This window comes from Scyliorhinus torazame, chromosome 16 (genome assembly GCF_047496885.1).
Source record: "Scyliorhinus torazame isolate Kashiwa2021f chromosome 16, sScyTor2.1, whole genome shotgun sequence".
In the NCBI taxonomy this organism is placed as follows: domain Eukaryota; kingdom Metazoa; phylum Chordata; class Chondrichthyes; order Carcharhiniformes; family Scyliorhinidae; genus Scyliorhinus; species Scyliorhinus torazame.
Genome location: NC_092722.1, coordinates 99,079,172 through 99,102,408, shown reverse-complemented (window position 1 = coordinate 99,102,408; position 23,237 = coordinate 99,079,172). Strand labels below are relative to the sequence as shown.

General features: G+C 58.5%; 1 protein-coding gene across 1 annotated transcript in view; it reads left to right on the top strand.

Moving 5' to 3' along the window:
- The window catches only part of rufy2 (RUN and FYVE domain containing 2), a 187,885-nt gene that overhangs the window by 6,698 nt on the left and 157,950 nt on the right, over nt 1-23,237 (top strand). Inside the window, 2 exon segments of the mRNA XM_072478783.1 lie at nt 1,066-1,257; nt 11,602-11,719. Of these exon segments, the coding sequence (XP_072334884.1) occupies nt 1,066-1,257; nt 11,602-11,719 (310 nt within the window).

Sequence of the window (23,237 nt, the reverse complement as noted above, 5' to 3'; positions counted from 1 at the left end):
AGTGAGGTGAGGTGAGGGGGGGAGGTGGTGTGGGTGAGGGGGGAGGTGAGGTGAGGTGAGGGGAGGTGAGGTGAGGTGAGGGGGGGAGGTGAGGTGAGGTGAGGGGGGAGGTGAGGTGAGGTGAGGGGGAGGTGAGGTGAGGTGAGGGGGGAGGTGAGGTGAGGTGAGGGGGGAGGTGAGGTGAGGTGAGGGGGGAGGTGAGGTGAGGTGAGGGGGGAGGTGAGGTGAGGTGAGGGGGGAGGTGAGGTGAGGTGAGGGGGGGAGGTGAGGTGAGGTGAGGGGGGAGGTGAGGTGAGGTGAGGGGGGGGTGAGGGAGGTGAGGGGGGAGGTGAGGTGAGGTGAGGGGGAGGTGAGGTGAGGTGAGGGGGGGGTGAGGTGAGGTGAGGGGGGAGTGAGGTGAGGTGAGGGGGGAGGTGAGGTGAGGTGAGGTGAGGGGGGAGGTGAGGTGAGGTGAGGGGGGAGGTGAGGTGAGGTGAGGGGGGAGGTGAGGTGAGGTGAGGGGGGAGGTGAGGTGAGGGGGGAGGTGAGGTGAGGGGGGGAGGTGAGGTGAGGGGGGGGTGAGGTGAGGGGGGAGGTGAGGTGAGGGGGGAGGTGAGGTGAGGGGGGGAGGTGAGGTGAGGGGGGAGGTGAGGTGAGGGGGGAGGTGAGGTGAGGGGGAGGTGAGGTGAGGGGGGAGGTGAGGTGAGGGGGGGAGGTGAGGTGAGGGGGGAGGTGAGGTGAGGGGGGAGGTGAGGTGAGGGGGGAGGTGAGGTGAGGGGGGAGGTGAGGTGAGGGGGGAGGGAGGGAGGGGGGGGGGGAAGGGAAGAGGGGGAGGGGGGGAGGGGGGGGGGAGGGGAGACTGGTCCCTGGTTGGTGGATGGGCAGTAGGAGACTGGGGACCTGGTTGTGGGGGAGGAGACTGGGCCCTGGGGCAGAGGGGGGGGTGGGGGGGTGGAGGAGAGAAAAGACCGGGCCCTTTGGCGAGTTGTGGTGGAGGGGGGCATTAAGTTATCCTGGAGTGTTTCCATGGGCATCTCCTCCTGCACGACTTATCACTGCTCTCCTTCTGCCTGTCTCTGTGCCAAGGTCCATCTCCGTGCCGAGGCCCAAGGGAGCCAGTGGCCATAGAAAGGACAAATCTTCTGAACATGGCGAATCTCAGCATCAAAGGACTGATTGAATCAGCTCTGAGCTTTGGGAGGACTCTGGACTCCGACTATGCCCCATTGCAGCAATTCTTCATTGTCCTGGAACATTGTCTGAAACATGGACTGAAAGGTATATTTATCAGCTTTAAATCAGCCAACAGTCAATTTGTACAGCAGGAATAAATTTAAAACTGTCGCGGCTGTGGCGTCGGCGCCGCTGCCTGTCGCGGCTGTGGCGTCGGCGCCGCTGCCTGTCGCGGCTGTGGCGTCGGCGCCGCTGCCTGTCGCGGCTGTGGCCTCGGCGCCGCTGCCTGTCGCGGCTGTGGCCTCGGCGCCGCTGCCTGTCGCGGCTGTGGCCTCGGCGCCGCTGCCTGTCGCGGCTGTGGCCTCGGCGCCGCTGCCTGTCGCGGCTGTGGCCTCGGCGCCGCTGCCTGTCGCGGCTGTGGCCTCGGCGCCGCTGCCTGTCGCGGCTGTGGCCTCGGCGCCGCTGCCCGTCGCGGCTGTGGCCTCGGCGCCGCTGCCCGTCGCGGCTGTGGCCTCGGCGCCGCTGCCCGTCGCGGCTGTGGCCTCGGCGCCGCTGCCCGTCGCGGCTGTGGCCTCGGCGCCGCTGCCCGTCGCGGCTGTGGCCTCGGCGCCGCTGCCCGTCGCGGCTGTGGCCCTCGGCGCCGCTGCCCGTCGCGGCTGTGGCCTCGGCGCCGCTGCCCCGTCGCGGCTGTGGCCTCGGCGCCGCTGCCCGTCGCGGCTGTGGCCTCGGCGCCGCTGCCCGTCGCGGCTGTGGCCTCGGCGCCGCTGCCCGTCGCGGCTGTGGCCTCGGCGCCGCTGCCCGTCGCGGCTGTGGCCTCGGCGCCGCTGCCCGTCGCGGCTGTGGCCTCGGCGCCGCTGCCCGTCGCGGCTGTGGCCTCGGCGCCGCTGCCCGTCGCGGCTGTGGCCTCGGCGCCGCTGCCCGTCGCGGCTGTGGCCTCGGCGCCGCTGCCCGTCGCGGCTGTGGCCTCGGCGCCGCTGCCCGTCGCGGCTGTGGCCTCGGCGCCGCTGCCCGTCGCGGGCTGTGGCCTCGGCGCCGCTGCCCGTCGCGGCTGTGGCCTCGGCGCCGCTGCCCGTCGCGGCTGTGGCCTCGGCGCCGCTGCCCGTCGCGGCTGTTGGCCTCGGCGCCGCTGCCCGTCGCGGCTGTGGCCTCGGCGCCGCTGCCCGTCGCGGCTGTGGCCTCGGCGCCGCTGCCCGTCGCGGCTGTGGCCTCGGCGCCGCTGCCCGTCGCGGCTGTGGCCTCGGCGCCGCTGCCCGTCGCGGCTGTGGCCTCGGCGCCGCTGCCCGTCGCGGCTGTGGGCCTCGGCGCCGCTGCCCGTCGCGGCTGTGGCCTCGGCGCCGCTGCCCGTCGCGGCTGTGGCCTCGGCGCCGCTGCCCGTCGCGGCTGTGGCCTCGGCGCCGCTGCCCGTCGCGGCTGTGGCCTCGGCGCCGCTGCCCGTCGCGGCTGTGGCCTCGGCGCCGCTGCCCGTCGCGGCTGTGGCCTCGGCGCCGCTGCCCGTCGCGGCTGTGGCCTCGGCGCCGCTGCCCGTCGCGGCTGTGGCCTCGGCGCCGCTGCCCGTCGCGGCTGTGGCCTCGGCGCCGCTGCCCGTCGCGGCTCTGGCCTCGGCGCCGCTGCCCGTCGCGGCTCTGGCCTCGGCGCCGCTGCCCGTCGCGGCTCTGGCCCTCGGCGCCGCTGCCCGTCGCGGCTCTGGCCTCGGCGCCGCTGCCCGTCGCGGCTCTGGCCTCGGCGCCGCTGCCCGTCGCGGCTCTGGCCTCGGCGCCGCTGCCCGTCGCGGCTCTGGCCTCGGCGCCGCTGCCCGTCGCGGCTCTGGCCTCGGCGCCGCTGCCCGTCGCGGCTCTGGCCTCGGCGCCGCTGCCCGTCGCGGCTCTGGCCTCGGCGCCGCTGCCCCGTCGCGGCTGTGGCCTCGGCGCCGCTGCCCGTCGCGGCTGTGGCCTCGGCGCCGCTGCCCGTCGCGGCTCTGGCCTCGGCGCCGCTGCCCGTCGCGGCTGTGGCCTCGGCGCCGCTGCCCGTCGCGGCTGTGGGCCTCGGCGCCGCTGCCCGTCGCGGCTGTGGCCTCGGCGCCGCTGCCCGTCGCGGCTCTGGCCTCGGCGCCGCTGCCCGTCGCGGCTGTGGCCTCGGCGCCGCTGCCCGTCGCGGCTGTGGCCTCGGCGCCGCTGCCCGTCGCGGCTGTGGCCTCGGCGCCGCTGCCCGTCGCGGCTGTGGCCTCGGCGCCGCTGCCCGTCGCGGCTGTGGCCTCGGCGCCGCTGCCCGTCGCGGCTGTGGCCTCGGCGCCGCTGCCCGTCGCGGCTGTGGCCTCGGCGCCGCTGCCCGTCGCGGCTGTGGCCTCGGCGCCGCTGCCCGTCGCGGCTCTGGCCTCGGCGCCGCTGCCCGTCGCGGCTGTGGCCTCGGCGCCGCTGCCCGTCGCGGCTCTGGCCCTCGGCGCCGCTGCCCGTCGCGGCTGTGGCCTCGGCGCCGCTGCCCGTCGCGGCTCTGGCCTCGGCGCCCGCTGCCCGTCGCGGCTGTGGCCCTCGGCGCCGCTGCCCGTCGCGGCTCTGGCCTCGGCGCCGCTGCCCGTCGCGGCTGTGGCCCTCGGCGCCGCTGCCGCGTCGCGGCTCTGGCCTCGGCGCCGCTGCCCGTCGCGGCTCTGGCCTCGGCGCCGCTGCCCGTCGCGGCTCTGGCCTCGGCGCCGCTGCCCGTCGCGGCTGTGGCCTCGGCGCCGCTGCCCGTCGCGGCTGTGGCCCTCGGCGCCGCTGCCCGTCGCGGCTCTGGCCTCGGCGCCGCTGCCCGTCGCGGCTGTGGCCTCGGCGCCGCTGCCCGTCGCGGCTGTGGCCTCGGCGCCGCTGCCCGTCGCGGCTGTGGCCTCGGCGCCGCTGCCCGTCGCGGCTGTGGCCTCGGCGCCGCTGCCCGTCGCGGCTGTGGCCTCGGCGCCGCTGCCCGTCGCGGCTGTGGCCTCGGCGCCGCTGCCCGTCGCGGCTGTGGCCTCGGCGCCGCTGCCCGTCGCGGCTGTGGCCTCGGCGCCGCTGCCCGTCGCGGCTGTGGCCTCGGCGCCGCTGCCCGTCGCGGCTGTGGCCTCGGCGCCGCTGCCCGTCGCGGCTGTGGCCTCGGCGCCGCTGCCCGTCGCGGCTGTGGCCTCGGCGCCGCTGCCCGTCGCGGCTGTGGCCTCGGCGCCGCTGCCCGTCGCGGCTGTGGCCTCGGCGCCGCTGCCCGTCGCGGCTGTGGCCTCGGCGCCGCTGCCCGTCGCGGCTGTGGCCTCGGCGCCGCTGCCCGTCGCGGCTGTGGCCTCGGCGCCGCTGCCCGTCGCGGCTGTGGCCTCGGCGCCGCTGCCCGTCGCGGCTGTGGCCTCGGCGCCGCTGCCCGTCGCGGCTGTGGCCTCGGCGCCCGCTGCCCGTCGCGGGCTGTGGCCTCGGCGCCGCTGCCCGTCGCGGCTGTGGCCTCGGCGCCGCTGCCCGTCGCGGCTGTGGCCTCGGCGCCGCTGCCCGTCGCGGCTGTGGCCTCGGCGCCGCTGCCCGTCGCGGCTGTGGCCTCGGCGCCGCTGCCCGTCGCGGCTGTGGCCTCGGCGCCGCTGCCCGTCGCGGCTGTGGCCTCGGCGCCGCTGCCCGTCGCGGCTGTGGCCTCGGGCGCCGCTGCCCGTCGCGGCTGTGGCCTCGGCGCCGCTGCCCGTCGCGGCTGTGGCCTCAGGCGCCGCTGCCCGTCGCGGCTGTGGCCTCGGCGCCGCTGCCCGTCGCGGCTGTGGCCTCGGCGCCGCTGCCCGTCGCGGCTGTGGCCTCGGCGCCGCTGCCCGTCGCGGCTGTGGCCCTCGGCGCCGCTGCCCGTCGCGGCTCTGGCCTCGGCGCCGCTGCCCGTCGCGGCTGTGGGCCTCGGCCGCCGCTGCCCGTCGCGGCTCTGGCCCTCGGCGCCGCTGCCCGTCGCGGCTGTGGCCTCGGCGCCGCTGCCCGTCGCGGCTCTGGCCTCGGCGCCGCTGCCCGTCGCGGCTGTGGCCTCGGCGCCGCTGCCCGTCGCGGCTGTGGCCTCGGCGCCGCTGCCCGTCGCGGCTGTGGCCTCGGCGCCGCTGCCCGTCGCGGCTGTGGCCTCGGCGCCGCTGCCCGTCGCGGCTGTGGCCTCGGCGCCGCTGCCCGTCGCGGCTGTGGCCTCGGCGCCGCTGCCCGTCGCGGCTGTGGCCTCGGCGCCGCTGCCCGTCGCGGCTGTGGCCTCGGCGCCGCTGCCCGTCGCGGCTGTGGCCTCGGCGCCGCTGCCCGTCGCGGCTGTGGCCTCGGCGCCGCTGCCCGTCGCGGCTGTGGCCTCGGCGCCGCTGCCCGTCGCGGCTGTGGCCTCGGCGCCGCTGCCCGTCGCGGCTGTGGCCTCGGCGCCGCTGCCCGTCGCGGCTGTGGCCTCGGCGCCGCTGCCCGTGCGCGGGCTGTGGCCTCGGCGCCGCTGCCCGTCGCGGCTGTGGCCTCGGCGCCGCTGCCCGTCGCGGCTGTGGCCTCGGCGCCGCTGCCCCGTCGCGGCTGTGGCCTCGGCGCCGCTGCCCGTCGCGGCTGTGGGCCTCGGCGCCGCTGCCCGTTCGCGGCTGTGGCCTCGGCGCCGCTTGCCCGTCGCGGCTGTGTGCCTCGGCGCCGCTTGCCCCGTCGCGGCTGTGGCCTCGGCGCCGCTGCCCGTCGCGGCTGTGGCCTCGGCGCCGCTGCCCGTCGCGGCTGTGGCCTCGGCGCCGCTGCCCCGTCGCGGCTGTGGCCTCGGCGCCGCTGCCCGTCGCGGCTGTGGCCTCGGCGCCGCTGCCCGTCGCGGCTGTGGCCTCGGCGCCGCTGCCCGTCGCGGCTGTGGCCTCGGCGCCGCTGCCCGTCGCGGCTGTGGCCTCGGGCGCCGCTGCCCGTCGCGGCTGTGGCCTCGGCGCCGCTGCCCGTCGCGGCTGTGGCCCTCGGCGCCGCTGCCCGTCGCGGCTGTGGCCTCGGCGCCGCTGCCCGTCGCGGCTGTGGCCTCGGCGCCGCTGCCCGTCGCGGCTGTGGCCTCGGCGCCGCTGCCCGTCGCGGCTGTGGCCTCGGCGCCGCTGCCCGTCGCGCGGCTGTGGCCTCGGCGCCGCTGCCCGTCGCGGCTGTGGCCTCGGCGCCGCTGCCCGTCGCGGCTGTGGCCCTCGGCGCCCGCTGCCCGTCGCGGCTGTGGCCTCGGCGCCGCTGCCCGTCGCGGCTGTGGCCTCGGCGCCGCTGCCCGTCGCGGCTGTGGCCTCGGCGCCGCTGCCCGTCCGCGGCTGTGGCCTCGGCGCCGCTGCCCGTCGCGGCTGTGGCCATCGGCGCCGCTGCCCGTCGCGGCTGTGGCCTCGGCGCCGCTGCCCGTCGCGGCTGTGGCCTCGGCGCCGCTGCCCGTCGCGGCTGTGGCCTCGGCGCCGCTGCCCGTCGCGGCTGTGGCCTCGGCGCCGCTGCCCGTCGCGGCTGTGGCCTCGGCGCCGCTGCCCGTCGCGGCTGTGGCCTCGGCGCCGCTGCCCGTCGCGGCTGTGGGCCCTCGGCGCCGCTGCCCGTCGCGGCTGTGGCCTCGGCGCCGCTGCCCGTCGCGGCTGTGGCAGGAGATAGAAGGGTGAGGCCACCAATCAGAACACATGGTAAACGGGGCAGAAGGGACAAGCGACAAGGAAACACAGCAGTGCAACCATAACTACAGCACCAGTGTATGCCCGGTTGACACCAAACATGTCCCTGGTATGTTTTAATACATGGAGGCAGCATGTATATAACTTGCATGTGTATAATTGGGCAGCACGGTATCACAGTTCTTAGCACTGTTGCTTTATAGCACCAGGGGTCCCAGGTTCTATTCCCGGCTTAGGTCACTGTCTGTGCGGTAGTTTGCACGCTCTCCCTGTGTCTGCGTGGGTTTCCTCCAGATGCTCCAGTTTCTTCCCACAAGTCCCGAAAGTCGGACTGTTAGGTGAATTGAACATTCTGAATTCTCCCTCTTGTGTACCCGAACAGGTGCTGGAGTGTGGCGACTATCAGCTTTTCAGAGTAACCTCATTGCCTACATGTGGCAATAAAGATTATTATTATTATTGTTATAATAATATCTGTATATATGTTACTTTTGTCTGCATACATGTTTATTTTTTATTTACTATGCCCATTTTGTAGATTTTCCTTCACTGCTGTGTGATATCCCTTGCAATATTGTTATTAATATATGGGAAACCAAGAAAAATATATTTTAAAAAAATTTCCCAACACGATTTCCCTAATACTGATTTCGTTCAGTTCCTCCCTCACTAAAGCCTGTGTTCCCCAACATTCCTGGTATGTTATTTGTGTCCTCCTTTGTGAAGACAGAACCAAAGTATCTACCTAGTGGGTCAGCCATTTCTTTGTTCCTCATGATAAAGTCCCCTAATTCTGACTGTAACGGACCTACGTTTGTCTGCACCAATCTTTTTCTCTTCACGTACTGATAGAAACTTTTAGTCAGTTTTTATGTTCCCTGCACACTTGCTCTCGTAGCCTATTTTCCCCTTCTTAAATCAATTTGTCGTCCTTTGCTGAATTCTAAACTGCTCCCAATCCTCGAGTCTGCTGTCTTTTCTGGCTAATTTGGACGCCTCTTCCTTGGATCTAACACTGTCCCTAATTTCCCTTGTAAGTCATAAAAATAAAACCTATCCCGTTTTATTTTTGTGCCAGACAGGAATGAATAATTGTTGCAGTTCACCCAGAAGCCATTGCCTGGCAACGTCATCCCTTTAAGTAACGGTTCCCAATCGTATCATAGCCAACTTGTGTCTCATACCATTGTAGTTTCCTTTCATTAGATTCAGGACCCTCGTCTCAGAAACAACTGTGTCACTCTCCATCTTGATGAAGAATTCTGGGCGCTCATTCCCAAGGGGTCTTGTTGCTAACTTTTGCCTTAGTTTAATTGCTCTGTTTTATCACCTTTGCTCTTGAGTCGCCTGGTATCTTTCTGATACCGCCACATAGAATCATAGAAGTTTACAGCATGGAAACAGGCCCTTCGGCCCAACCAGTCCATGCCGCCCAGTTTTTACCATTAAGCTAGTCCCAGTTGCCCACACTTGGCCCATAACCCTCTATACCCATCTTACCCATGTAACTAAATGCTTTTTAAAAGACACAATTGTACCCGCCTCTACTACTACCTCTGGCAGCACATTCCAGACACTCACTACCCTCTGAGTGAAGAAATTGCCCCTCTGGGCCCTTCTGAATCTCTCCCCTCTCACCTTAAACCTATGCCCTCTAGTTTTAGACTCCCCTACCTTTGGGAAAAGATGTTGACTATCTACCTTATCTATGCCCCTCATTATTTTATAGACTTCTATAAGATCACCCCTAAGCCTCCTACGCTCCAGGGAAAAAAGTCCCAGTCTATCCAGCCTCTCCTTATAACTCAAACCATCAAGTCCCGGCAACATCCTAGTAAATCTTTTCTGCACTCTTTCTAGTTTAATAATATCCTTTCTATAATAGGGTGACCAGAACTGCACACAGTATTCCAAGTGTGGCCGTACCAATGTCTTGTACAACTTCAACAAGACTTCCCAACTCCTGTATTCAATGTTCTGACCAATGAAACCAAGCATGCCGAATGCCTTCTTCACCACCCTGTCCACCTGCGACTCCACCTTCAAGGAGCTATGAACCTGTACTCCTAGATCTCTTTGTTCTATAACTCTCCCCAACGCCATACCATTAACTGAGTATGTCCTGGCCTGATTCGATCTGCCAAAATGCATCACCTCACATTTATCTAAATTAAACTCCATCTGCCATTTGTCGGCCCACTGGCCTAATTGATCAAGATCCCGTTGCAATCCTAGATAACCTTCTTCACTATCCACTGTGCCACCAATCTTGGTGTCATCTGCAAACTTACTAACCATGCCTCCTAAATTCTCATCCAAATCATTAATATAAATCACAAATAACAGTGGACCCAGCACCGATCCCTGAGGCACACCACTGGTCACAGGCCTCCAGTTTGAAAAACAATCCTCTACAACCACCAGCCAATTTTGAATCCAATTGGCAACCTCACCCTGGATCCCGTGAGCTTTAACCTTCTGCAACAACCTACCATGCGGTACCTTGTCAAAGGCTTTGCTAAAGTCCATGTAGACAACGTCTACTGCACTGCCCTCATCTACCTTCTTGGTCACCCCCTCAAAAAACTCAATCAAATTTGTGAGACATGATTTTCCACGCACAAAGCCATGCTGACTGCCCCGAATCAGTCCTTGCCTCTCTAAATGCTTGTAGATCCCGTCTCTCAGAATACCTTCTAGCAACTTACCTACTACAGACGTTAGGCTCACCGGTCTGTAGTTCCCAGGCTTTTCCCTGCTGCCCTTCTTAAACAAGGGCACAACATTCGCTACTCTCCAATCTTCAGGCACCTCACCTGTGGCTGCCGATGATTCAAATATCTCTGTTATGGACATGGTTCAAGTCCGAGTAATGATCAATAATCCAATACACCGCTTAGTAAGATTTAAGTCAAAGCACATTTATTATACACAGTAATCACTACTCGTGCATAAATTCTACGTCTAAGCTACTTCTACGACTAACAGGCCAATACTTAACTTGGAACTGGCCCGCCAGGTCAGGGAGACAAATGGCCTTTTGTTCGGGTTCTGAGCCTGCGGGATTCGAAGTTGGTACAGATTGGTAGCTAGGAGTGCCTATCTCGTAGCGAGCGTTGAAGTAAGACTTACTAGATATCAGCGATGGCTGGACCGGTCACTGTCAAGGGTTGGTTCGCGTTGCTGAGTGACCCAGTCCAGAAGAGAAGCAGAGGGGCGATTTGAACTTGGGCTTGATTCTTATATTCCCCAGGGGTTTCCCGCCTTTCGGGGCGGACCTTGTACCTGTTTCCAAGTGATTGGACTTTGTCCCAATCACTTGGTTCGATTTTCTCCAATGCTGGAGCAGTTCCCTGATCGATGGGCGGTCTTGAGGTGGTCGTTCACCTCCCTTTGTGTAGGCTTCTGCTGGCGCCGATGAGTCTGGGTTGGCTTTATGTATCTAAATGTTGCTCATTGTTCCCGGGGATTGCTCATTAATATGCAGATGCCTGGTGTTTTGTTCTGCTGATGGTTGCCGGTATCGATCTTGTCTGGCCTTTCCAGAGGTAAATACACACTCAACCCGCAGCTGCTTGTTTGTGTCCTATTGGCTGACTTTCCCATCAGCCTTTGCCGTTCGCCATTTTAAATCGGGAGTTAGCCATTCTAAATCGGGAGTTAGCCATTTTAACTAGATTACCAATGATTCCTTTCTCATTACGCAATACCCGGTCCAGGATTTTGCCATCAGCAAATTTAGCAACAGTGCATTCGGTCCCTTCATTGAAGGAATTTATATAAATTGCAAATAGTTGAGGGCCCTGCACAGAACCTTGTGTCACATCACTCGCTACATCTTGCCAACCTGAAAATGACCCATTTATCCCGACTCTCTACTTGCATCTGCTTGCAGTTAGTTAACCAATCCCCTTTCCATGTCAAGATGTGTTCACCTGAGGTACAGGTACACATCACTAAAAGTAGTGACGCAGATAAATAAGACCATTGAAGAAAGTCCAAGGCTCACCCACTTCCCTTTGAAATTTAATTGAGATTCTATTGACATCATAGGAATCCAATTAGCATGAACGATCAAGGCATCGGTCTGTTTTCATTGGCCACCTTATTTGCCCTTTTCCAAGAATGGATATGAAGTCAACGGATTGGTTCTAATATTTTCTCTTTAGATTCATGGGGAGGGGGTTGGAAGGAGAGGGAGCATATATGGTAGCAATTTCTGTTTGGTTTTCCTTGTGCTGCTGCGCTGTTTATGCCTAAAAGCGGGCACCTTTGGTTGCACTACTACAGAATAAGGTCTCTCTGTGGTGGAAGAGTTGGGGGGGGGGGGGGGGGGGGCAGCATGGTACCATAGTGGTTAGCTCTGTGGCCTCACAGCTCCAGGGTCTCGGGTTCGATTCCCGGCTGGGTCACTGTCTGTGCGGAGTCTGCCCGTTCTCCCCGTGTCCGCATGGGTTTCCTCCGGGTTCTCCGGTTTCCTCCCACAGTCCAAAGATGTGCAGGTTAGGCGGATTGGATATGATAAATCGCCCTCAGTGTCCAAAAAGATTAAATGGGGTTACTGGGATAAAGGGGATAGGGTGGAGGCGTGGGGCTAAGGTAGGGTGCTCTTTCCAAGGGCCGGTGCAGACTCGATGGGTCGAACGGCCTCCTTCTGCACTGTAAATTCTATGACTCTATGAATCAGGATCACTTGGGTGGTGAAGAGAGTTGGTGAAGCGGGTTGTGTCTATTCTGTGGCCATAGGTAGACTATTTGCCTGCAGGGGCAGCAGAGACGAGCCAGCTTCTGTTTTCTCCCAGCATCCTTTCCAGTAGTAATAACACTGGCCCTGAGGTGCTGGACGCCCCAGGGTTCATGAGGAGACTTTTGATAACAATGCTGTTTATAACCTGACCATTCCCTTTCTTGTCCTGCAGTGAAGAAGTCATTCCTGGGCCACAACAAGTCGCTGTGGGGCCCCCTGGAGCTTGTGGAGAAACTTTGTTCTGAAGCCAGCGAAATTGCAGCCAGTGTTCGGGACCTACCAGGGTTAAAGTAAGGATTTGGATTTTGCGTCCTTCAGGAGAGGTGGTAATGTATCTGAATCGTGATCGGGGAGATAGATCCTGCTTCAGGTCCTGGTCTCAGTTGGAACAACCTTGGCCTGAGTTGGGTGGGACCGCAGCTTCTGCTGCTACCCCTGGTAGCTGTACAGTGATTCCAGGGAGAATGGATATGGAGTTGACAGATGAGCTCTAGTATTTGCTCTTCAGGTTCATGGGAATGGTGCCCTCAAGCGGGGTGGGGTGAGAGGGAAGGTGGGGAGAGGGATGTGGAGGGGGGAGGTTGGCGTTTCAGCAGAACTGGTAAAGGTTGGAGATATAACCGGTTTTAAGCAAGCACGAAACAGGGAAAGTGGGGAGGTGACGCTGGAACAAAAGCGGAAGGTTAGTGGTTGGGTGGGCACTTTAAGACACAATCTTTGACACTGACAACATGAGAATTACAAGAAATAAAGCACAGAGCCCAAATTAAATATTAATGTCTCTATACATGGATTTGAACAACACCTTTGGTCATAAATGTTTCTGCAAAGCCATCAAAGAGTGGGAATTCACAGTTTTCTTGTTTAAAAAAATAATTTTTATTAAAGTTTTCACAAAATATCAACAACAAAATATAAAAGGAACCCAATAGAATTAAATACCAAACAAAACAAAACAACCCAGCGCCCCCTATACATAAATAATAAATTAACACCTGCCGAAACACATAGCAAACATAGCAAATATATACACCCCCTCAGATCCCCCAGTATAGACAAACAAAAATAAATTAGACACCCCCCACCCCCCCCCCCCCCAAAGAACGGTTGCCACCGCCTGAAAAATCCTTGCACCGATCCTCTTAAGGCAAATTTCACCCTCTCCAATTTAATAAACCCCACCATATCTTTGATCCAGGATTCCACGCTTGGGGGGCCTCGCTGAAGAAGAATCCTTCGCCAGGCTACCAGGGACGTAAAGGCCAGAATACCGGCCTCTTTCGCCTCCTGCAATCCCTGCTCCTCTGCAACCCCAAATATTGCGAGCCCCCAGCCCAGTTTGACCCTGGATCCTACCACTCTCGACACCATCCTCGCTACGCCCTTCCAAAATTCCTCCAGCGCTGCGCATGCCCAGAACATATGGGTGTAGTTTGCTGGGCTCCCTGAGCACCTAACACACCTGTCCTCACCCCAAAAGAACCAGCTCATCCTTGTCCCGGTCATGTGTGCCCTGTGCAGCACCTTAAACTGTATGAGGCTGAGCCTCGTGCATGAAGAGGAAGAGTTCACCCTCCCTAGGGCATCTGCCCACGTACCCTCTTCGATCTCCTCCCCCAATTCCTCCTCCTCCCACTACCTTTCAGCTCCTCCACTGAGGCCTCCTCCTCCTGCATCACCTGGTATGTTGCCGAGATCTTCCCCTCTCCACAACCCTGAGAGCACCCTGTCCTGTACCGTGTGGCGGCAGCAGCGGGAATTCCACCACTTGCTGCCTGGAAAACACCCTTACCTGTAGATACCTAAAGGTGTTTCCCGGGGGGGAGCCCGTACTTCTCCTCCAGCTCACCCAGGCTCGCGAACTTCCCATCCACAAACAGGTCCCCCCAACCTTCTTATCCCTGCCCTGTGCCACCCCAAAATCCCTCTATCTATTATCCCTAGGACAAACCGGTGGTTCTGCCGCATCGGGGTCCACACCGAGGCCCCCCACTTCCCCCCCCCCTGTGCCGCCTCCATTGCCCCCAAATTTTGAGGGTAGCCGCCACCACCGGGCTCGTGGTATACCTCATTGGAGGGAGCGGCAGCGGCGCCGTTGCCAGCACCTCCAGACTCGTACCCTCACAAGACACCGTCTCCAGCCTCTTCCATGCCGCCCCCTCCCCCTCCATCACCCACTTGCGCACCATTGACGCATTGGCGGCCCAGTAGTACCCAAAGAGTTTGGGCAGCCCCCCCCCATCCCTACTCAGCTCCAGGAACACCCTTCTCACCCTCGGAGTCCCTCGCGTCCACACAAACCCCGTTATGCGCCTGTTGACCCGCCTAAAGAAGGCCTTCGGGATAAGAAGGGGGAGGCACTGGAACAGGAACAAAAACCTTGGGAGCACCGTCATCCTGACTGACTGCACCCTACCCGCCAGGGACAGCGGCAATGCGCCCCACCTCTTAAACTCCTCCTCCATTTCCTCCTCCATTTGCTCCACCAGCCTCGTGAAATTAAGTCTATGCAGGGCCCCCCAGCTCCTGGCCACTTGACCCCCAAATATCTGAAGCTCCTCTCCGCCCTTTTTAGTGGGAGCTCGCCAATCCCCCTCTCCTGGTCCCCTGGGTGAACCACGAACAACTCCCCATGTTGAGCTTGTACCCTGAGAAATCCCCGAACTCCCTGAGGATCCTTATTACCTCCGGCATTCCCCCCACCGGGTCCGCCACTTATAGCAGCAAGTCGTCCGCATAGAGCGACACCCTATGCTCCTCCCCACCCCGCTCCAGTTTCTCGACTCCCTCAGTGTCATAGCCAGGGGTTCAATTGCCAGTGCGAAGAGCAGGGGGGGCAGGGGACACCCCTGCCTCGTCCGTTGATGCAACCGAAAGTACTCAGACCTCCTCTTGTTCGTGGTCACACTCGCCATCGGGATCTCGTACAACAGCCTAACCCACCTGACGAACCCCTCCACAAACCTGAACCTCTTCAGCACCTCCCACAAGTACCCCCACTCTACCCTATCGAAGGCCTTCTCAGCGTCCATCGCCGCCGCTATCTCCGCCTCCCCCTCCCTCGCCGGGATCATAACGTTCAGGGGCCTCCGCACATTCGCGTTCAACTGCCTCCCCTTCACAAACCCCGTCTGGTCATCGTGGATGATCTGCGGCACCCAATCCTCAATTCTCGTGGCTATGACCTTCGCCAGCACCTTGGCATCTACATTTAACAACAAAATCGGCCTGTAAGACCCACACTGCAGGAGAACCTTGTCCCGCTTCAGGATCAGGGAGATCAGGTCCCGGGACATCGCTGGGGGCAAGCATCCCCCCCTCCCTTGCCTCATTGAAGGTCCTAACCAGCAACAGGTCCACATATCTCTTGTAAAATTTGACCGGGAAGCCGTCCGGCCCCGGTGCCTTCCCCGCCTGCATGCTCCCTATTCCTTTGGCCAGCTCCTCCAGCCCAATCGAGGCCCCCAATCCCGCCACCAGTCCCTCCTCCACCTTTGGGAACCTCAGTTGGTCCAGAAAGCGGCCCATCCCTCCCTCCTTCAGTGGGGGCTCGGACCGATACAGTTCCTCATAAAAGTCCCTGAAGACCCCATTGATGCCAACCCCACTCTGCACCACACTCCCTCCCCTATCCTTAACTCCCCCGATCTCCCTAGCTGCGTCCCGCTTCAGAAGCTGATGCGCCAGCATCCGGTTTGCCTTTTCCCCATATTCATAAATCGCTCCCTGGGCCTTCCTCCACTGCGCTCCGCCTTCCTGGTGGTCACCAGGTCTAATTCGGCCTGGAGGCTACGCCTCTCCCTCAACAGTCCTTCCTCCGGCACCTCCGCATACCTCCTGCCTACCCTCACCACCTACCCCACCAGCCTCTCCCTCTGCTCTCTCCTCTCCTTGTGGGCCTTAATGGAGATGAGCTCTCCCCTAACCACCGCCTTCAGCGCCTCCCATACCATTCCCACTCGGACCTCCCCGTTATCGTTGGCCTCCAGGTATCTCTCTATGCTTCCTCGGACCCGCTCGCTCACCTCCTCGTCCGCCAACAGCCCCACCTCCAAGCGCCACAACGGGCGTTGGTCCCTCTCCTCCCCCAGCTCTAGGTCTACCCAATGCGGGGCGTGATCCGAAATGGCTATCGCCGAGTATCCTCTACTCTCACAATCAGCGCCCTGCTCATAACAAAAAAGGTTGATCCGGGAATAGGCCTAATGAACGTGCGAGAAGAATGAGAATTCCCTAGCCCCCGGCCGTGCAAATCTCCAAGGGTCCGCCCCTCCCATCAGGTCCATAAACCCCCTCAGCAGTTTAGCCGCCGCCGGCGTCCTACCCGTCCGAGACGTGGAGCGATCCAGTGCCGGATCCAACACCGTGTTAAAGTCCCCCCCCCCTCCCCCATTATCAGGCCCCCCAATTCCAAGTCCGGGATCCGACCCAACATGCGCCGCATAAAACCCGCATCGTCCCAGTTTGGGGCGTACACGTTGACCAGCACCACCCTCTCCCCTTGCAGTTTACCACTTACCATTACGTACCTGCCGCCATTGTCTGTCACAATGCTCGACACCTCGAACGACACCCTCTTTCCCACCAAGATAGCCACCCCCCGATTTTTGGCATCCAGCCCCGAATGAAACACCTGGCCTACTCACCCCTTCCTCAATCTTACCTGGTCTGCCACCTTCAGGTGTGTCTCCTGGAGCATGACCACATCCGCCTTCAGCCCCTTCAGGCGCACTAACACCCTGGCCCGCTTAACCGGCCCGTTCAGTCCCCTTATGTTCCAGGTTATCAGCCGAATCAGGGGGCTACCCGCCCCCCTCCCCTGCCGACTAGCCATAAACCCCTCCTCGGCCAGCCACGCGCCTGCGCCCCATGCCCGGCCCGTTCCCCACGGCGGCAGACCCCGTCCCAAGCCCCTCTACTCGCTCCAGCTCCCCCTTGGCCATACCAGCAGCAACCCGGTCCCCCCACCCCGCAGCTAGGACCTCTCCTAGCTGCATTGCTCCCCCCATTGCACTCCCACAAGTCAGCTGACTCCTGCTGACCCCGGCCGCTCCCGCCTCTCCTTCGACTCTACCTATTGTGGGACTTCCCCTCCCCCTCCATTACCCACCTGCAGGCTCTCCGCCTCCCTCTTCCATCCCAAGCGCGAGAAAAAACCTGCGCTTCCCCGCCCTGGCCCTCCCTCCTCTGGCACAGCTCCTTTTACAGGCCCAGTCCCCTCACCCCCGAATCGGGCCTCCCCCATTCCCCCTACCGGCCATTCACCCCCCACTCCGATTACTTGTCCCCCTCCAAGAGCCCACCCGACAGACCCAATCAAAACAGTGCCCAACCCACCCTAACCACCCACACCAAACCAAAAATAAACCAGAACGAAGAACCCCCCCCCCATAAAATGTAACACAACAACAACAAACCCCGACTATCCCCATGCCCGACCCCCACTCCCGACCCTCAGTTTGTGTCCAGCTTCTTGGGCCTGTATAAAGGCCCACGCCTCCTCCAGGGACTCAAAATAATGGTGCCGGTCCTTGTAGGTGACCCACAGACGCGCCGGCTGCAGCATGCCAAACTTCACCCCCTTCCTGTGCAGCACCACCTTTGCCCGGTTGTACGCGGCCCTCTTCTTCTCCACCTCCGTGCTCCAGTCCTGATATATTCGCACCTCCGCGTTCTCCCACCTGCTGCTGCTCTTTCTTGGCCCACCTGAGTACGCACTCCCGATCAGCGAACCGATGAAACCGCACCAGCACCGCCCGCGGCAGCTCATTAGCCTTGGGCCTCTACTCGCTCCAGCTCCCCCTTGACCATACCAGCACTCTATGGGCCCCTTCCAGCTCCAGGGGCCCCTGGAAGGACCACACTCCCATCAGCAAGTTCAACATGGTGACCACATAGGCCCCCACGTCCGACCCCTCCAGCCCCTCCGGGAGGCCCAGGATCCGCAGATTAATCCGCCTCGACCGATTCTCCATCTCCTCGAACCGTTCCTGCCATTTCTTGTGGAGCGCCTTGTGCGCCTCCACCTTTACCACTAGGCCCAAGATCTCGTCCTCGTTATCTGAGATCTTTTGTCGGACCTCTCGGATCGCCATCCCCTGGGCTCTTTGGGTCTCCAGCAACTTATCAATAGAAGCCTTCATCGGCTCCAGCAGGTCCTCCTTGAGCTCCCTGAAGCAGTGCTGGATAACCTCCTGCTGCTCCTGCACCCACTGCATCCACCCTGCCTGGTCCCCGCCCGCCGCCATCTTGCTCTTCTTCCCTCGCACTTTCTTTGGCTTCATCACCACTTTTTTAGTCGCCCCGCTCCTGGTCCAAGCCATACACTGTCGGGGGAATGTTGCAGTCTTCTTCCCACACCGGGAAATGTTGAAAAAATGCCATTGGGGGCCCTGAAAAGACCCCAAAAGTCCATTTGAAGCGGGAGCTGCCGAACATGTGGCTTAGCTCCGCATAGCCGCAACCGGAAGTCGGGAATTCAGTTGATTGTACATCCAGCAGCTAACCAGGCTGCTCAGCCAAACACCCAATCACACATTCGCCATGATTTCTATTCCCTCCTTCAAGGTTGGCGGAATGTTTCCAAAAAAACGCATTTAGAATACCCAATTCTTCTTTTTTCCACATGGCTAATCCACCTAGTCTGCACATCATTTTTGGGTTGTGGGGCTGAGACCCACGCAGATACTGGGGGAATGTGCAAACTCCATGTGGACAGTGACCCGGGGCCGGGATCGAACCCGCGTCCTCAGCACTGTGAGGCAGCAGTGCTAATCACCGCCATCATTGTTTCATGCAGTCCTATCAAAATCAAAATTAAGCTTGAGGTGTTGAAATCTTTTGTTCAATATTCATAGAATCATAGAATTTACAGTGCAGAAGGAGCCCATTCGGCCCATCGAGTCTGCACCGGCTCTTGGAAAGAGCACCCCACCCAAGGTCCACACCTCCACCCTATCCCCACAACCCAGTAACCCCACCCAACACTAAGGGCAATTTTGGACACTATGGGCAATTTAGCATGGCCAATCCACCTAACCCGCACATCTTTGGACTGTGGGAGGAAACCGGAGCACCCGGAGGAAACCCACGCACACACAGGGAGGATGTGCAGACTCCGCACAGACAGTGACCCAAGCCGGAATCGAACCTGGGACCCTGGAGCTGTGAAGCATTTGTGCTATCCACAATGCTACCGTGCTGCCCCAAAATAACTCCCAATTTTTTTCTGGTAAGGTACAAACTCTCCCCTTCGGGGAATTGAACCCCGGTCTCCCGCGTGATATTAGACAATGACAAAACCATGAGAATGAAATTAAGTCCCGACAGGAAGCGGAAATGTAATCATGGTAGCTGTGGGAATCAGAAGTTATTATTGGTTGACGAACTTTCCCAGAAATGGGGATAAAGAACTTGAAGAGATGGGAAGAATTGGAGATGGATCTTGTGACGGTGTGGCATTAGTGGAAATTTGAACAAAGTTGATGAAATTTTCCAATTCTGGGCTAGAGCAGGAAGTGCTGTCATCATTTTGTTGGAACAAAAGTGGTAAGGGAATGGACCTGAGGGATTAAGAACAAAGAAAATTACAGCACAGGAACAGGCCCTTCGGCCCTCCCAGCCTGCGCCGCTCCAGATCCTTTATCTAAACCTGTCTTCTATTTTCCAAGGATCTACTTCCCTCTGTTCCCCGCCCGTTCATGTATCTGTCTAGATGCATCTTAAATGATGCTATCGTGCCTGCCTCTACCACCTCCGCTGGCAAAGCGTTCCAGGCACCCCCCATCCTCTGCGTAAAAAACCTTCCATGCACATCTCCCTTAAACTTTCCCCCTCTCACCTTGAAATCGTGACCCCTTGTAATTGACACCCCCACTCTTGAAAAAAGCTTGTTCCTATCCACCCTGTCCATACCCCTCATAATTTTGTAGTCCTCAATCAGGTCCCCTCTCAACCTCCGTCTTTCCAATGAAAACAATCCTAATCTACTCAACCTTTCTTCATAGCTAGCACCCTCCATACCAGGCAACATCCTGGTGAACCTCCCCTGCACCCTCTCTAAAGCATCCACATCCTTCTGGGAATGTGGCGACCAGAACTGCACGCAGTATTCCAAATGTGGCCTAACCAAAGTCCTATGCAACTGCAACATGACCTGACGACTCTTGTACTCAATACCTCGTCCGATGAAGGCCAGCATGCTGTATGCCTTCTTGAGCACTTTTATCGACCTGCGTTGCCACCTTCAGGGTACAATGGACCTGAACTCCCAGATCTCTCTGTGCATCAATTTTCCCCAGGACTCTTCCATTGACCGCATAGTCCGCTCTTGAATTAGATCTTCCAAAATGCATCACTTCGCATTTGCCTGGATTGAACTCCATCTGCCATTTCTCTGCCCAACTCTCCAATCTATCTATATTTTGCTGTATTCTCTGACTCCTCCTCGCTATCTGCAACTCCACCAATCTTGGTATCATCTGCAAACTTGCTAATCAGACCACCTATACTTTCGTCCAGATCATTTATGTATGTCACAAACAACAGTGGTCCGAGCACGGATCCTTGTGGAACACTAGTCACCGTTCTCCATTTTGAGACACTCCCTTCCACCACTACTCTCTGTCTCCTGTTGCCCAGCCAGTTCTTTATCCATCTAGCTAGTACACCCTGAGCCCCATACGACTTCACTTTTTCCATCAACCTGCCATGGGAAACTTTATCAAACGCCTTACTGAAGTCCATGTATATGACATCTACAGCCCTTCCTTCATCAATTAACTTAGTCACTTCCTCAAAGAATTCTATTAGGTTTGTAAGACATGACCTTCCCTGCACAAAACCATGCTGCCTATCATTGATAAGTCTATTTTCTTCCAAATGTGAATAGATCCTATCCCTCAGTATCTTCTCCAACAGTTTGACATCAAGCTCACAGGTCTATAATTCCCTGGATTATCCCTGATACCCTTCTTAAACAAAGGGACAACATTAGCAATTCTCCAGTCCTCCAGGACCTCACCAATGCTCAAGGATGCTGCAAAGATATCTGTTAAGGCCCCAGCTATTTCGTCCCTCGCTTCCCTCAGTAACTTGGCATAGATCCCATATGGATCTGGGGACTTGTCCACCTTAATGCCTTTTAGAATACCCAAAAGTTCCCCCTTCCTTATGCCGACTTGACCTAGAGTATTTAAACATCCATCCCTAGCCTCAACATCCGTTATGCCCCTCTCCTTGGTGAATACCAATGCAAAGTACTCATTAAGAATCTCACCCATTTCCTCTGACTCCACGCATAAATTCCCTCTTTTGTCTTTGAGTGGGCCAATCCTTTCTCTAGTTACCCTCGTGCTCCTTATATACGAATAAAAGGCTTTGGGATTTTCCTTAACCCTGTTAGCCAAAGATATTTCATGACCCCTTTTAGCCCTCTTTAATGCACGTTTGAGATTTGTCCTGCTTTCCCGATATTCCTCCAAAGCTTCATCAGTTTTAAGTCGCCTAGATCTTATGTATGCTTCCTTTTTCATCTTGGCTAGTCTCACAATTCCACCCGTCATCCATGGTTCCCTAATCTTGCCATTTCTATCCCTCATTTTCACAGGGACATGTCTGTCCTGCACTCTAACCAACCTCTCCTTAAAAGACTCCCACATTTTAAATGTGGATTTACCCTTAAACAGCTGCTCCCAATCCACATTCCCTAGCTCCTGCCAAATTTTGTTATACTTGGCCTTCCCCAATTTGGCACTCTTCCTTTAGGACCACTCTCGTCTTTGTCCATGAGTATTCTAAAACTTACGGAATTGTGATCGCTATTCCCAAAGTAATCACCGACTGAAATTTCAACCACCTGGCCGGGACCATTCCCCAATACCAGGTCCAGTATGGCCCCTTCCCGAGTTAGACTATTTACATACTGCTCTAAAAAAACTCCTGGATGCTCCTTACAAATTCTGCTCCATCTACGCCTCCGACACTACATGAGTCCCATTCAATGTTGGGGAAGTTAAAATCTCCCATCATGACCACCCTATTGCTCCTACATTTTTCTATAATCTGTCGACATATTTGTTACCTCTACTTCACGCTCGCTTTTGGGAGGCATGTAATAAAGTCCCAACAATGTTACTGCACCCTTCCTATTTCTTAGCTCTACCCATATTACCTCAGTGCTCGAATCCGCCATCGTGCCCTCCTTAATCACAGCTGTGATATCATCTCTGACCAGTAATCCAACTCCTCCACCCCTTTTACCTCCCTCTCTATCCCTCCTGAAGCATCTATACCCTGGGATATTTAGTTGCCAGTCTTGCCCTTCCCTCAACCAAGTCTCAGTAATACCAATAACATCATATTCTCAGGTACTAATCCAAGCCCTAAGTTCATCTGCCTTACCTGCTACACTTCTCGCATTGAAACAAATGCACCTCAGACCACCTGTCCCTTTGTATTCATCATCTCTTCCCTGTCTACTCTTCCCCTTAGTCACATTGAGTTTATTATCCAGTACCTTTACTGGCTTTAGTTGCTGCTTCATTACTGACCTCTAACTTCCTAATCTGGTTCCCATCCCCCTGCCACGTTAGTTTAAAACCTCCCCAACAGTGTTAGCAAAAGCACCCCCTAGGTCATTGGTTCCAGTCCTGCCCAGGTGTCGACCATCCGATTTGTAATGGTCCCACCGCCCCCAGAACCGGTTCCAATGTCCCAAAAATCTGAATCCCTCCCTCCTGCAGCATCTCTCAATCCACGTATTCATTCTGACTATTCTTGAATTTCTACTCTGACTGTCTCGTGGCACTGGTAGCAATCCTGAGATTACTACCTTTTGAGGTCCTACTTTTTAACTTATCTCCTAATTCCCTAAATTCTGATTGTAGGACCTCATCCCATTTTTTACCTATATCGTTGGTGCCGATATGCACCACGACAACTGGCTGTTCACCCTCCCCCTTCAGATTGGAACAGTGTTCCACATATCCCATGGAAAGTCAGGCATAGCTGGGACGCATATGGCCTCCCATAGTAATGAGGAAGTAGATTCTAAAGGAGCAGTTGCAGAATGCAGGGCCATATGCAGCCAGCTGGAAGTTGGTGATGCTGGATGATTTTTTTTTGCTTAACTAAGTTCTCGGGCCAGTGTGGTACAGGACGGTGGCATTGGGAGATTGGGCATCCCTGACACCTTAATTTTCCCTGGCTTGTATTCGACTGTTTAGGCTTTACCCTTGCTGATTGTGCTTTGCATTGGTTAGACACATTTGCTGCATCAACAAGTTGCATTTATGTAGCATCTTTAACATGGTCCTAAGGGGTGTTTGGGGACAGCATCAAACAAAATTTGCCCCTTAGCTATGTGAGGTATTATGGCAGGTGACCAAAAGCTTGGATAAAGGCTTTATGGAGAGATTTGAAGGGGAGATTAGGAGAGGTTTAGGGAAGGAATGACAGCACTTGGGACCAGTATAACTGATGGCACCGCCACCAATGTTAAAATTACTAAAACCCTGGATGCTCGGGAAGCCAGAATTGGAAGAGCACAGATCTTCGAGCATGGTAAGTCTCTAACTTGCCAAGGTAGGAAGGCAATAGAGGGATAGAGGCTGATTAGGCTGTGGTTGTTCTCCTTGGAGCAGAGAAGGATGAGGGGGGAACCTGATTGACGTGTACAAAATTATGAAGAACATGGATATGGTGGATAGGAAAAAACTTTTCCCCTTGGTAAAGGGGAGGTCAGTAACAACGGGACATATTCAAATTAAGGGGCAAGAGGTTTAGAGGGATTTGAGGAAAGACCTTTTC